We start from the raw sequence: 16,191 nt of genomic DNA on the forward strand, positions 1-16,191 counted from the left end.
AGACTCCGGATTAAATGAGGCCACCTGGGGTTCTTAAACATGTACCCATGCACGGTACACGTGCGTTTGTGCATCTCGCGCCCATCCGAACGCGACCGACGCGACAGGGATTCCATCCCGCACCTTTGGAGCTCTCCGTGTGTGCAAGCACGAAGTTGCCATATCCTTTCAATATATGCTTCAGTAAAAGTTTCCAACAACCTGATATCGGGAAAGTCAATTTGTTTCCAAATTCCTTTTATAAACAGCCGCACCAGAGGCTCAGTCATCACCAATGGGAATGTGCGTGGTAAATGCGCGGAGGCATAACCTAATGAGTTCGTGGAGGCACGTGAAATATAGTAGCTTTCGAAAAAGTGCTGCCAGGGCGTAAACTATGGATAACAGGCAGAGGGTGGTGTTCATGTCGACGAAGCACTCCTAAAAAAACACATAAAGAAAACATTGAGGAGGTTCGTGCGAGACGTATACAGCCATTGGAGCAGCGTAGGCCTCACCAAGCATGCCAAGAGCCGCTTTGCAACTCGGTGTGTCTAGGCACACGCGCATGCTTTCCAACGTTGGGTAAGCAAGTGCGGCTCACGATTGTGCAAACTGGCAAGCTATAACGCATGCAGCCTACAAAGATTCCAACAGGGATCTGTGGTGTGGAATATACGCCTAAAGAGAGAAACATGAGAATGATAAATTAAAGGCAGGAAGGTTAACCAAGACTGAGCCCGGTTGGCTACCCTGCACTGGGGAAGGGAAAAGGGGAGGGAAATATTAGCAGAAGAGGAATCCATACGGTCAGAGATGGTAGTCCAGTGAGCGCTTTGAATATAGCTACACTTTCAAGAGCTAACGGCGCCTTGATCAGCGCCGTTTTGGAGAACTCCACAAGAGCTAGGTAGGTCTGCGAGAGCAGCTGATCAAGGGCTGAAGGTACGAGACGCTCTGAAGGCTCGCCGACGGACTGGAGTCACGTCGCATACTGCACACAACTCGTTCTCTTCGTAAGCATCAATTAACTGACCTCCTTTCGTGAGGGCAGCCTATCAGACTAGAGCAATATGGATTAGCTGAGCACATCAGACTTTTTCCTGTAAGTAAATCCAGTCACGAACCCTAGCGGAATGCATGGCCAATTTATCGGTAAACATTTTGACCGTCGATCATGTCGTGAAGCTCAATCTTTCCGAGATAAATGATGATAGATAAGAAAAGAAAGCCAGCTAGATATGACCTATCACGAGATCTAGAGGATCTATAGTATATAACGAACGAAATCCTGAGTAGGGAGTCTGGAATAATAAATTACTTCTCCATTGTTCGGGCAATTTTCCCTTCACTGCGCGATCAGTTTGACGCCGTGCTGTACAAACAAAAGCTCACGTCACTTGAAATATACCACTATTAGGTAATTTACGTCTTTCTTTTTATTTTTCACATAGTGATTGATGCTTACTTTGTATATTTCATTGTTCAGCTGTTTGTTTTATTTGCCTGAATAATTATGTTCACATTGCACCAAGTATCTTACAGCACCTAATACACCGCTTATCGATTCAAACACATTGGCAATAAGTGCTCGTCATTGTGTGTATGTACCCGCCGCGCTCGCTTAGTAGTTATGGTGTTGGGCTGCTAAGCACGAGGTCGCGGGATCGAATCCCTGCCACGGCGGTGCATTTCGATGGGGGCGAGAGAGAGAGAGAGAGAAAACAAGGGTAGGAAAGGCAGGGAGGTCAACCAGAACAGCATCCGGTTTGCTACCCTACACTGGGGGTGGGGGAAAGGGGAATAGAAAGAGGAAGAAAGGGAGAGAGGAAGCACTGAGTACGTGTGGGAGCGACACCATACACAAGGACACTATAAACGGTCTGTTAAGCCCGTGCACTTCAAGTACCGCACTAGTGCACGAATCGCTTTTCGAGCTAGTGACGGGTGTGGCCACGGTCCGAGTATCTTTGACTCGGTGAAACATCTCGAGTCCAGTCTGCGTAAAGTTGCCCGCAGAGAGAGGCGTTGGACATCGTAGCGAGGGCAGGTACACAATAGGTGCTCGATGGTCTCCTCGCACCCACAGGAGTCACACATCGGGCTCTCGGCCATTCCCATACGGTAGGAGTATGCGTTCGTGAACGCCACTCCCAGCCACAAGCGATGGGGGCGAAATGCTAAAACACCTGTGTACTTAGACTTGGGTACATGTTAAACAACCCCATGTGGTCCGGAGTTCCCCATTACGGCGTGCCTTATATTCAGATCGTAGTTTTGGCTCATAAAACCCATAATTTAATTTTTTTTAATTATGCGTATGTAGGTGCGTATGTTTCCTTGGCCATTTTTTCATGTACCCCATATCCATATATTTTTTGGACAACCACCAAATGTTGTAGAAAAGCTGGAGGCATAATTTCCAATGTATCAGATAACATCAAATAAATAAATCAAATCATACGTGCGTGCTGCCATTGGCCGGCTGCCTTCCATAACATCGCGAGTGGCATCTGCTCTGACAACAGTTCGAGCGTAAGTACTTTTCTGCGACTCACTAGAAATGCCGAACATGATAATAATATCTCTTGAGGTGGTTCAGTATATTCCCGCATAAATGAATTACATATCGATCTAAATGGTGGAGGCATTGCGTTCTATGCAAGATTAATTTTGATGTTATCTTCTAAGGGACAAGTGCTGCGTCTACGTATCGAAATTCTCCGTTTTTGATGATTCTGAGAGCCTGTTCTAAGCTACTTCGATAGGTTCTCAATAGAAAGAGCAGCATATCAAATGTAAAAAACGTAAGAAAATAAAATGACATTCGCATTTTGATGCATTGAAACTGTAGGAGAGGTGTTCCACCGTTGAACTTGCTCCGCGCGTAACAAGTTAGCCAGGAACAAGAGGAGCCATTTCAATGTTCTACAGGTTTATTCACACTTTGCTTCTGTTGACAGTTCGACATGAGTATCATCAGTATACATGTTTATCAAGATAAAACCGCTGTTACCAGTGGTACATACGTCCTCATGTTACAACGCCTTATTTACACTGGGATGTCAATGCATCTCAATGTATGCCTTTAGGGTGTGTACAGGAGTTGCTCGAAAACTGCTGGGCATGTCAAAAAACGCTGAAATTCACAAAGTAACCGGAAGAAATAACGTTTTTTTATTAAGAAATCTGTCAAGGGTAAAGACGAATTTGCGCTGAAATACATTATTACCGGGTGTAACTAAGCGACCAGAGTCTTTGTTGAACAATGACGCGTTCATGACTCGGCGAAAAATGTCTTAGTTAATTAGCAAACCCCATCTTTTCGAATAAAAAACTTGAGTTATTGTTGCACTCGAGTAGTTCTAACCGCATCCAACAACAACACGTTCAAAGTAAGCTGCGTTCCATCAACAAAGTGTGACTGTCAACCAGATGCACAAACTTATGCGGCTGCAAGCTGCACCGATGTTCGCAACAATACATCCCAAAAATGTTTGACTTCACGAACCACTGTTCATTCTTGTGTTTAAGGATGTGAAATCTGCAACACCTATCTATATTTCTTTAGGACAGTGATTCATAGCTTGCACATATGTGGCACTTGCCAGGCTACGTGACGCTGACTTTTTCAACAATATAACGTGCATGCCGAGTCTAACTTACTTAGCGAATAACAACGTTTCCGGGTGTGCGCAGAAACAACGTCTGCTTTTGCACGTTGTCAGTTCTCTAAAAGTCATCAGCGAGACAGTTTCGACCCTGCTTGTTCCGTGTGCGTTGCTATTTCAAAGAGTAGTGCAGACAACCAATCTTCCTGTCCGCGAGAAAGCGACACATCGATCCAACGTCAACCAAAAATCTTGCGCACGCGTGCAACATGTGATGTGAACATCATTTGACAGAAAACAGGCTAAGCGCTCCTCCACCGGCAACACGTTCCTTAGCGTCGGTGCGGTGACATTAGCAACGTCAAACACTAAAGTGGTCAGTTTTTTGGTTATCGGCCACACGTACTCGTTTACACCAACAATGAATGAATCAGCTCTATTCGGCTTTCTTTACCACTTGCGACAACAGATGTTTAGACCCATCGTTTGTCCGTGCACCGAGAAATAAAAAAAAAAACATGACAACAAACAAATGAACATCACCAATCAGCGAAGACTCTCCCATTATTAATGCTACAAGCAACGCACAGTTTGTCACCTCACTTCGATGCATGTCTAAAAGCCGAAAACGCAGTAACGCTGCAACTGCTTTATCCTTACAAATCAACGCCCTCGCAGAGATAGAGAGAGGGAGAAAGAAAAATACAGGATACAAATAAAGTGTAAAAATACAAAACACACTTTGTCAGCAGCGCTTCACCGCAAGACAGTTGGCAAGAAGTTAGCCAAGGAATGCCGACAAACGAAAACTCATCGCACACGCATATATAGGTAAGGCTCTGGTCGACGTGGAGTACGCTTGAAATGACGGCTTTCCGGAACGGTCGGTCCCTTGCGCCGAGAATGGTGGAGGTCGAGGAGAAAACAAATACCAGCCGTGACAGACCGTGGATCCACGACTGATCAACGCCACGCTCCATCTTTCTCTCTATTTTTTTTTTTTTGTTCTAATTTCTATTTTTCTTTTCTTTTTCATCTTATGGCACTCGTCTACGGATTCCAGCCTGCGTTTTTGCCGCTATCGATTCCAGGATCTCATCTCGCGCAACGTCGCCACGTCCGCGCACTCCTGATCGCCCTTTCTGCGTTAGCCACGTTTTTCAACGTTCAGTACTGCTTTATTTTCTTTCTCTCTCTCCTTAAACAACGAGTTCCCCTTCTTTATACATTTGCACCAAGTGAAGAAGGAAAAGAAAAGCTGCGGAAATGAGGAAATGTTTTTGACGGGTCCTTTCCTATATTTATTTTCCCTGTTTTCTATTTCCAAGAACTTCCCATTTCCCGCTATCGCGCAGCCTCTAGATGGAGCACAGCGGTTCCTTTTGCCAGGCAAAGAAATAACGGGCTTTTCTCCCCAGAATCTCAAGTCAGTTAGCGAAACCTTTCACAAAAGCTAAACAGACGCCAGAACCTTGCTGCACACATAATGAAACAAGAAAAAGAAATAAAAAGAAGATTGCAGTTGAAAGTGACAGCGCAAACACATGGACAGTGGTAGGTTTAATGAGTGGATTTACGCCAACCTTTAAAATCTGAGAGAACGCTCGACTTTCCTTCTTGCCCCCTCCCCCCCCCCCCCTCCCCCGCGACAAATAACTTGCTTCTAACACTTTTTTTTTCTGATACGCAGCATAAATCTAGCCACTCCAAGGCGTTAAAGAGAGAGAGAGAAAAGCTCGACATACACTTTCGAAATAAGCTGAATGATATCCAATTCTTATTAGGTTACCTGTCTAATGCGTCTGCGTTTAAAACGTGACAGTTAACGGTTCAACAAGGACCCTACTGACGACACAAAGCAATCACTGTGGTAAATTCATCTGTTCCTGACGCCAAGAAATGCATTCTCGACAAAAACCTAGCTTTTCAACTGACAGCAAAGAGCGAGTCGACAGGTCGACAAGACGCTCCATGAAGCTGGAGACAACTAACTGCGATGTAGCACACGCACTTCCCGAGCACCTCTCTGCTGAAGTTCCAGGAGCCAATGAACATCCTCCTCAAGCATTACAAGACAATAGCAATCCATGGAAGACCAATAAAGACCACGCTCAGTGGCGCGAGAATGGGGCGACTATCGAGAGAAGGAGACAGAAAGAGTAGAGTCGAGGGAAACGTGGCTCTATCGCGGAACAACCTGCCATCGTGGCGAAGAGGGTCCGATGATCGAGTGATGCACGAACACGCCCCTTCGGACACCGCTCGGCGCCGGACTCGTGCTTGCCCCGCGATTGAGCGGCGCGCAAGAGCTTGGCGCAAGATTCGCTCGCTTCGCTGCAGTTGAAGAAGATTGGGGGCTCGATTCTCCCCGTGGCCCGTTTCCCTCCAAACAACATCAATCTTCTTTTCTCCTTTTTTTTTTTTGACAGAATCTTGAAGCGGTGGATCGCATTAACTACCGTGTAGTGGAAGAGGCGAAGTATATATAGTTCGACGTGCGCTTGTCTCAGGGACGCATCGAAGCCCGGGCTATATGCTGTTTTCCGCGTATTTCAGCTCAAACGGATTGTCTTTCGCCGTTCAAATGGTTGATGGTTACTTCGGATCGCGAAAGCGTCAATGGTCCTCGATTATAAGGTCGTTTTTCGAGGGCACATGGCTATAGTTTAAGCCTATATGCGTCGCCTTTACACAGGTTGAGAAGAACTACTTGCGAACTATCGAGGGTTGGGAAAAAAAAAACAGTACGCGTTTTGCCGCAAAAAAAAAAGTAGAATGAATAAACGCGGGAAGAAGCGGTCTTTACAAATTTGAAAAGATGACGATTGCTATACAAAAGTGAACGCAGCATACGGAAGCGTAGCACCACTTGTGGTTTTATGAATAGAAAAACTGTCGAAAGGGGAACAACAAAGTATAACAAAACAAGTGTAGTTGCTCCTTGCATTTAACCAAAAGTGCAAAATATTGTCGTCAAGTTACAACAATATTTGAAAGAGAGCTCATTACGTATACAACGCGGAGGGAAACAGCCCTAGACATGTACCTAATTAAGCGGCGACAAATGCCACAAGAACTGAACACCGTAGGGCGTAGTGCTTACATTGGCGACAGGTTTGCAGCGACGAGTTGCTAGGTGAGTGCGTTCTTAGTACGAGACAGAATTGAAGCAATCCCATATCTCCGCAAGTCCCTCCTAAATGGCGCTTGACAACCCCCTCCCCCTTTTTTTTCCAGTTTTCATTTATACCCCTCGTTTCTATTTTCGGCTGCAAAATAAACCACGCGTTGCTTTTAAAAAAAAGGTACCCAGAAAGTCACCGTTTTTGCCCAAAAGACGGAGAATCGATTAGGATAGCAAATTAGCAGACAGATATACGAAGGAAGTATGGTAGTTTTATCAGTCGTATAAACTTGCAAACATTAGCTTATTAACTAAACTAACAAGCACGGTGCCACGCGCGCACAAGCGAACATGAACACATCTAACTCAACGAGCCCGGAATCTCGCTGTCTAAACGCTGGAGTGAGGAAGCGCGGCAGCATTAGCGAGCGGATTGACCTTCGTGCTGCCTCTCGGCTTCAACACGAACTAAGCGGCGAGAACATAGCGTACACGAAGCTATCGGCCGTCGGTGCGCCTAGACTGTGTCCCCGTTCAAGATTCCTTTCAAGGTGGGGCCCGTGCGGCCGCGCCATAAGCAGCAGCAGCCGCACTAAAACGACCCCGCCCCCCCCCCCCCCCCACTCCCTCTCCTCCCCTTGTTGCATTGCTCGCGCGAGAGTGAGCCGCCATCGTCGACTCGCACTTGCACACTTTAATTCGCACATACAGCACACCGCGCGCGGGGACGATGTTATCACCCTTGGACTTTATGCGGGACATCACGGCGATGCCGACGGCGACACCGACGATAGAAATGCGCCCTGTGTGTGCACATAATTGCTATCGCAATAAAAAGCTTGATCGTACAAATTCCAAGCGAGGAATGCTAAAGTGTATCAAGTAATTTGTTGATAGTGTTTTTAGGTAGTATATTACACATTTACTTCAGCTGTAACAGGTAAAACAGCAATACTTTCACAAGCACGTAAGATTCCTGCGACGTTTTACCTGCTAGCGGTTTCGCAAGACGCTCCTCTAGGAGAACATTGGGGACGTCTAAAGGTAGACGCAAAACGAGCGTTTAAGAAGAGCTGAAGACAAAATCAATAAGTCTTCAATGACAAAAGTGACACTGGTATAAGTACATTGGCTATAGAAATTTACTTTATGCTCTCTCCTTCAGAAAGCAACATGTTTTGAATACTGTGTCTGCAAAGTAAATAGTAGAATGAACACAAATAGGTGTCAGTCACTGAAAAAATACGACCACTGTCAACATGCAGAGAGTAAGAGCGCCTACCAAAAACAAACAAAAACTGATACAACGTCAACTGCGAGCGTCACATCAGTTTGCACTATCTTTTGTAGATTAAGAAGGTTCCAAGCAAGGAAGGCTTTGAAGTTCACGCAAAGGCGTAGAGTCGTGTTCGTGAATTTTATTTTTTATAGTGGTACCTTAACACAATGCTCACAAAAATATTTTGCCAGAATGTTAAACATGGTGCGTCTTGTATTGGAAAGTCAGGTGGAAACAGGCTAAGCCCATACTATAATACATTTGGCAACAGCTATGCTCTGACGACGCTTCGCATCGCTGCACTTTCGATTAAATCGCGTGTTACGAAAACTTAGTGGCGACAGCTCTGTACAGACATTCTACCACCCTTGTACTATTCTACTCACAAATGATATCAATGATTCTACTACAAAGCCGCTGGTTTCGTAACAATGCACATTTTGTCGCATTTCGGGTAACTACATTACTATGAAACAGATTGCTATTGAAGAGTAATCACTACGCTTATCAGTGGCGTACCCAGGAAGTATATTTAGGTGCTAGAATATCCCCAAGAATTTTAGTAATCCCTGCGGTAACGACTGGTAGCAGCATTCGAGCAGGAGGAAAATATCCCCGCAAATCGTCAGCAATCTGAAAAGAGCCCTTCAAGTTGAATCCTGGCTACGCCACTGAGCTAATCTCTTCCTCAACAATCGCTTTCGTCGGAATCAAAGGCCATAAAACATCGTGTTTCACGAAGAAGTATCCGCACCAAAAAAATAAAAGACAAGATGAAAGAACAACGATCATCCGTCATTGCACCACACGCTGGCGACCGTGGAAGGCGCAACAGGAGGCGCTGTCCGGAGAAGACGAATGATATGCTCCGTTGGTCGGGAAATCGGCCGGCGCCGCTGCCACCGTCACAGTGACCCAACTGCGCAGCAAAAGGGCCCCTCGCTCCTGGACACCCCTCTCTCTCTCTCTTCGGTGTTCCTTAGGGGCGCACAAACACAAACTCGTTGTAGTGGTTCCAGCGGTTCTCCTCGGAGTCGACGCCAGGCTTGAGCGGCTCGTTTCCGGCGCCGCACGAGGTGCCGGTGCCGCAGGCACACACGCAGCGGAACCGCGACTCCTGGAGGCAGTCGAATGCCTGTTCCAAAGAGTTGTGCTTGAGGAAGAAGCGCGACGTGTACCGGTCGTCCTGGCCGCGGTCGGGGTCGCGCGACTCGTTCAGCGTGTCGCCGAACACTTCGCGGCACATGGTCACCTTGCCGCAGATGAGGATGCGCGTCAGCTTGCGGAACTTGACGTCCGCGAGGCCGTCGCGGCCGAACGCGAACGTTCCGCGGTAGCCCAGCGTTATGTAGCCCGGCTGGCCCGGGAACGGCGGCGGCACGGCGGACGTGGCCGACAGGCAGGTGACCAGGGCGTCGAGGCGGAAGTGCTCGGCCTCGGCCTTGAGCCTTGCCAACTCGCGGAACTCCTCGGGAAGTAGCAGGCGGCCCGACCGTAGGAAGTCCAGTATGTAGCGGAAGAGGGCCCCGTCCCTGTCGACGAAGACGCGGCCCTGCGAGTCATGCGGGCCGCCGTCGAGCAGCTCGCCGAGCACGGGGCAGCGAGACAGTGTCTCGCGCGACGCGCTGTACGTGGTGCCGCCCACGTTCAGATCGACGACCGCCGAGGAGGAAGACATTGTTGCAGCCGTTGCCGTTGCCGCCAGCTGTTGTCGCTCTGCTCGCCGGGCCGTCTCACCGCGCTTCGCCTCTCCGCGGGTTCTTCTCGTTTGACGACAGTGCTCCGGAGCAGCAGAGTGCGAGCGCGAGAAAGGCAGACTCTCCCCTCCACCCGCACTCTTCGTTGCGTGGTCCCTGAGCAAGGAGCCTGATGGCTGCGCGCGCAGCTCTTCTGGGGATCGATAATGGGTCGGCCGGAGCCCAGGCGTCTGGCGGAACCCCGGCCAGACCCAGGCGGTGCAGGGGTCTGTGCCTGCTGCGTTGTAGGCCTCTCCTTCGCGTACAACACTTTCATTCCTCCCCGCCCACCCAGCACTGCCACTTCCGCCACCCCCCTCGCCTTCCCGCCTTCCGCTTTCGCACAACCCATCTCCTTCCGAAAGGTTGTGCTTTCCGCCGAGCGCGCTTTGCCTCCCTGCGCAATGCTGCAAGCCTCCCCTCCCTCAGCACCATTGGCAGCGCTTCTGCATTACCTGTGCGTCACACTGATGCTTCTGCGGGCCTGCTACGACGAAGACACGTTGCTGTTCTCTTGTTTTCCTCTCGTGTTTTCTCGCTCGCTGAAAGCGAGAAAGAACTCACGCTATGTGCGTAATTCGAGTGCCGAAAGATGGAATGGTGGAGAGAGACTTTAGTCGTCAGACCTCGATAGAAAAGTTTCGATTGCCGCCAGTATGGCATGCGTTGAGTGACAAGCCTTTTAGGGCGGGAAAAAAAACTGCCTTCCTTTGTAACGATGCGCTTCAGTAGCAACGACCTCGTGCAGTATTATTGGCGGAGTATTATTGGTAAAAATAGAAGAGAGGGAGAGAAAGCAAGGCGAGGAAAGGTAGGGAGGTCAAGCAGACGAATACGAATATCAGGTTTGCTGCCCTAGAGTTGAATGGGAGGTAAATGGGGCATATAATGAAAAAAAAGGGAAAGGGAGATTTCCATGTTTTCCTTGCAACTCTCCCCAAAATAGTGCTCGTTATCATCAATTTTATTTCCCTAAATTATTTCCACCCAATTGAATTCTTTCCCCAATTTATTTTCCCTACACATCCCGCATTGATATACATTGCTACAGTGAAGGAATGACGGAAAACTTGCCTATTAGAGGGAGCAACGCGTTGGTCTCGCGACATTCAAACGCTGTGACACCTCAAAAGGCAAGAAGGTTGTTCTCACCCTATCAGACTAAACGTCATCTACAGGAACTATTTTAAATGAAAATTAAGTTGTCCGAGTCACCAATGTGTTTTTCTCGTAGTGTTTCCGAGTACTTACAATGTGTTCTGCGTGACTGCTGTCGTTACTTGTCAGAGAAGCAACCTCTTACGGTCGCACTGCAGTTGCACTTAATTTCAAGCTTAAGAAATGCGAGACATTCTAGACCTGCGTAGAATTCCCACTTTCGCGTTTGCGCGCTACGAAAGCGCTGGTGGTTTTTATAAGGCCTACAGGACTTATCCAGAGTTTGCAAACAGCTTCAGTGTACATGTGAGTTGTGTGGCGTATGCGCTATTTGAGTGAGGACTGTGCATACCATAACTCTCACCCAGCGCTTGGAGTAGCGTGCCAGGTATCAGCCAGGCTAACACAGCCGGGTTCTTCTTAAAGACTGAATCTCTGTCTCTGGAACATCTCTGTCTCTGTCTCTCTCTCCCCCCTTCCCCATCTTTCATCGCCCCCATCCCTCTCCCATGTGTAGGGTAGCAAACCGGTTAAGCTAAACTGGTTAACCTCCCTGCCTTTCCTTCTCCACTTTTCCTTCCTTCCTGGAACATGAATCCGTGACTGCGCTGAAGCGTTATATAGAGGTTAAGGACGCATGCAATTGTGGTGTGTGAGCAGAGACAGTGGAAGAAGCATGACGTGGCGGGTTACCCTCACAAAACGTATTGTTGGGCTAGTTGCATGATGTCTCGTGACTTGCTTACAGTCCCAGAAAACACAGTGAGAAAGGGAGACAGCAAAACGATCATGAGATGTAATGAAAATGCGCTTCATGATCGTCTTCCTGTTTCTCTCTGTTCTTCGGGTCCCTATGCGCACTTAGGAAGATTAAACGCAGTCGCTCCCCGTTGGCTGCTGTATATTTGAGGAAAGAAGAGGAGGCACACAAAGATAACACAGGATATAGGGACTTAGTGCGCGCACGAACGCCGAGCAATGCAAACTTAAGAGTGACAAGCAGCCGGGAATTCAGTTACCCTCAAGACGCGTAGTGGAAGATTAGTTACCTGTTGCAAACATTACTTACTCCAACTAGGGCTGCTGTCTCACCGACTAAAACAGTTTGCTTCATGGACAAATGCTTTTCCTGTGCCTTGCCGCTTCCTTCCGAACGAACGTGCAGAATACCATAACTGTACAAAGACACGAGGGATCACCCAGGTACGCATGTCAACTGTCAATACTTCGTGAAACACGATGCGTCTGCACTGAACGAATGTTTATGTGAAGCGCAGTTAGCCTAGCTATGAATGGGATGTCTATAAAACTATTTCAGCATGAAACCCCGCTTCTGTGTTTTAGAGAAGTCACTTTCAGAGCTGTCTTCCTTTTCCTGTGGTCTATGTTCTGATAGTATTGCTACTATCAATGTATGTGTCTATAAAGCCCATTCGGCTGAAAACTCACGCTTCTGTGTCCGACAGTGTTCACTTCTTGACTTGTCTTCATTTTTATCGTCTGCGTTCTAAAGGTACACTGAACTTACATTTACGCTCTGGATGTCTACTGCTGTGATATCATCACCCGGAAAAACATTAATTCATTGGCTCTTTATACCCACATTAGGTGTAGTACACTTCATTTGCACAACATTCCCTCAGTGCTCCGGACAGATGATCCATATGTGCGAACAACCTCAGTGGCTGTAACGTGCTTCTAAAGATAACTCCGCTCTGGGAATTATTTTTTTACAATCATCGGCCAACCCTGACATGTCACCGAACAGCTATGCGGTCAATGTCTCACCCTTTCTCCCTCACTTGGTCCTCTATCTTTGAACAGGCTTCAGCCGTCCACGCCCCATGTAGCAAAGAAAAAAAACAGTAATAATACTAACAATAATTATAAAAAAAGGAAACGGAACCACATCCTTGACCGCGTCGGGAACACACCGAGATCTCCAACAGTCCCGAACTATCACAAAGGCAATAAGGCGGACGCACAAAACGACAAAGGCGCATAAGAAACAAAACCTCAGTGAAAAGATCAACATCGGCAAAAAGCCGAGGAAGGCAGCACAAGACAGAAAAATCCCCCGTCATTTATAAAGCGCTTCCTGTGGTCCGCCTTCCCGGCCTACCGCACCGTGCCACGCCGTTCCTCGGATTGCACTTTCACTTTGCGAAACCGACCGCTGATGCAACCGGAACGGTAAGAAAGAAAGAAAACGTCCGGACGAACCTCTCGGCTGTGAACGCAGCCTGGCGTCATCGTCGCTCCCATGCGGTGCGCACACGAGGTCGCGGTGTCCCCCCTTCGGAGCGCAGATCCGGGGACTTGACAGGGCTCCGACAGGACGCAGGTGGACCTTCAGTAAAAAGGAAGAAGAAAAGAAAAGAAAACAGAATAAGAACGGTAAAGACAAGAAATAAGAAATGAAAGGAATGCAAGAAGGCGTTTGAAAGCACTTATACTCGTCGCGCGGAAGCAGCTTGAACTTGAGATGGCCGCAAACGGTCAGCTTTTTGGTCACTACCGGTGAAAAAGGCAAGGTCTGCTCCAAAAGCCGGGACAAACAAAATAACCGTAACGCGGTCGCCGCTGTGGAATACCAAGCTTTCGGCCGCGGCTTGCAGTCCTGGCCTTAACGCAGTCGTGCGGAATACTAACGCAAGACCACTTTCATGCCTTCTGCCACCGACACCTATGCTGCCGCTACCCTATAGGCACAGTTATGCCATCCCCCTTCCCTCTTGCTTTCATACCCCTCTTCCTCGGCCGCATTGTATTTTGGCACCGGTAAAATGCGGTTGAGGGAAAATTTCGCCCCCCGACCTCTGTGTATTCACCACCCAGTCTTCCAGAATACGCCCTGCCAATGATTCCTGCCCCTGAATGCTAACGCAATACCCCTTCCATCTCCATTCGCTGCCGCTGTCCTAGGCCTAGTTCACTCGTACCTTTCGCTTTCCCCCCGATGTCTCTCTTCCATTTAAAGCCATGGTTTTTGGAGCCAGCATGACGTCGTTGAGAGGCGGAAGTTCCGGTGGAGAAATCGCAAAGCGAGCGCGCGCGTGAGAGGGAGTTAGCAAGACGCGAGAAAATCGGTCGCTTATATAAGCGCGAAACTAGGTCCCCCGGCGAGGGGATAAAGCATCCCCGACGTGTGTTTCTGGGCAGCGGGCAGCCAGTGCACACCTCCGCCGCGATGCTAACGACCATGCTCAGGATATTGGTGAGTGGACGGCTCGGGCCTGGCTGCCGTAATCCGCCCCGAGGCCTCGCTATGCGAAGCGCGTTGTGATCCCGGGATTACGCGGTGCACTTAATAGCCGGATTAGCGCGTGCAAGAAGAGACCCCAGAGAGAGGATAAACGCCGTGAGAGGTGACTTCGGTGTTAGCGTCTTAAGTGTGCGCGCTCTATACTTGTCCTCCCTTCCCACCCTTCGTGGGGAAGGAAATTGCTTGTAAGCTACAAATGGCTTTCGTCTGTAATGCTCTGTAATCTTAGATCACTGAGAGAAGCGGGAGTTTTCTGTTTCACATTTGCGGAAGATGCGAAATTGCATTAGGGCGTGACATTTATGTTGACTCCTTGGCACGCACTTAGTCGACTGAAGTGATCAAGCTCGAGTTACGTTACCTGCGTCTCTCAGCCCATGTTTACTGCTCTTAATTGATTTGCTTCCACATATGTCTTGTATACTCTTTCGTTGGCTTCTTTGGCTTACTATAGCAACAAGAAAAACTACAGCAGGGAACCCTGTCAGATGTCCGAAGTCAGTACAATTGCTGCTCCGAAACTACTCAGGAGAGGCTAATGCTAAAGCAAGAAGCAAAAGCTTGAAATCACATTTCTGGCAAATTTCTTACTTATTGCAATATTTCCACCAGGAGTATGAGCTGAAAAGGACTTGTATCAACGAATTTTTTTTGCCTTTCCTATAAAACAAGGTATGTTGTGCGTACACCTAGAGCAAAAGTTAATTAAAGCAAAGAGAAAGGAAAGAAAAAAAGGTGAATAGTGTCTCTGGATTCCCACCTAAAGGTCGGCCAAAGCGTTGTAGTCGGCCACATGTGTGCGTTACTGCGTCTAGCGTTGTTACGCTGCAGTGTCAGAATTCCTTGCATAATTTACAACACTGGGTTAGGAACGGGAAACGCAGAATACTTACTCCACTTCATTTTACATTACATTCTTTCCATAAAAGGTCACTGTTACTCTCACACCGACACTAGGAGTAAATGTGTCGCAGCTGGTATGGTGCAATGACTCATTTTTTCGATTCTATTCTTTTCCTATCAACCACCGCTCATTAGCGAGTTATCAGAGTGGTAGCACGCGCTGAGCGCTACTCTGACCAGTGGCGAAGCGCCAAAATTACAAAGAATTGGAATACGATCGCTACGTTATCTCGGTCCAACTTTGTTCAATATCGCACCAACGCCGACCGTTCATTCGCCCTATAGGATGAATCAACTCGTCATGCCCAATGCGGGAATTCCTGAATATGCGAAGTGTCTTTACTCTTGGCATTAGTATTTTTTGCTATGAACTATAATGTACTACAAAGAAGAAGTCAACGCTCTGTTAGGTTGATTTATTACGTTTGATTCTTGTGTTGTATTCAAGGAGTCTCCCCTCCCATCGCCCGCCACCACCGCCTAAAGAAAACGACACCTTGCTGAGTACTTCCAGTGCAATTGTTCCGCCAACAGCCTGGTACGACTACCAGCAGTACTTGCGGTAGTCATGTCGTTGTAAATGTCGCCAGGGAAAAAATATTGACAACGTTTCTTGGACAATGCGGCCTTAAACAGTTCATCCATAGCGAAAAGTCGCTGAGTGATGATGACGATTACTTGCTGGGAAGTTTCTTTTTATGTTTTAATTGTTCCGCGACGTCTTACTCTTTATATTTATACGAAATCTAAATAACAGCCGGCGGGAACGAGTCAATGGTAAGAAAGTGAAAAAAATATCAATATTGTACCTTGCATAGGAAGGCAACATTGATGTAGCCATGTAACTAATAAGGGACTTGCTATATCTTTAGAAGCAACGACAAATAGAGGCGCATCTAACTCCTTTGGGATAAAATGCGGCCGAGACATTTGACTTAGCCTTGATTAGTTTTATGTTACTAAGAAGTCACTAGTAAAAGTCGCTAAGATATCAACGTGGCGATGTGTCAGCTAAGGTGACTGCAAATTGACGGATCTCATGAGAATTTGTGCGAACCAATCAGTTATAAGCGAAGCTTTCTCTCGTGTTTACTGAACTATTTTGACTTCACTTGTTCTAAACTTCAATGTAGCTC

At 47.6% G+C, this 16,191-nt stretch overlaps 1 protein-coding gene across 1 annotated transcript; it reads right to left on the reverse strand.

The window, feature by feature from the left end:
• Positions 1-8,117: 8,117 nt before the first annotated feature.
• Ktl (BTB/POZ domain-containing protein Ktl) lies at positions 8,118-9,996 on the reverse strand. The gene has a single exon (XM_050184225.3). The coding sequence runs from the start codon at positions 9,669-9,671 to the stop codon at positions 8,973-8,975; it is 699 nt and encodes a 232-aa protein (XP_050040182.1). The 5' UTR covers positions 9,672-9,996; the 3' UTR covers positions 8,118-8,972.
• Between the last annotated feature and the right edge of the window lie 6,195 nt (positions 9,997-16,191).

This window comes from Dermacentor andersoni, chromosome 4 (genome assembly GCF_023375885.2).
Source record: "Dermacentor andersoni chromosome 4, qqDerAnde1_hic_scaffold, whole genome shotgun sequence".
NCBI lineage: Eukaryota > Metazoa > Arthropoda > Arachnida > Ixodida > Ixodidae > Dermacentor > Dermacentor andersoni.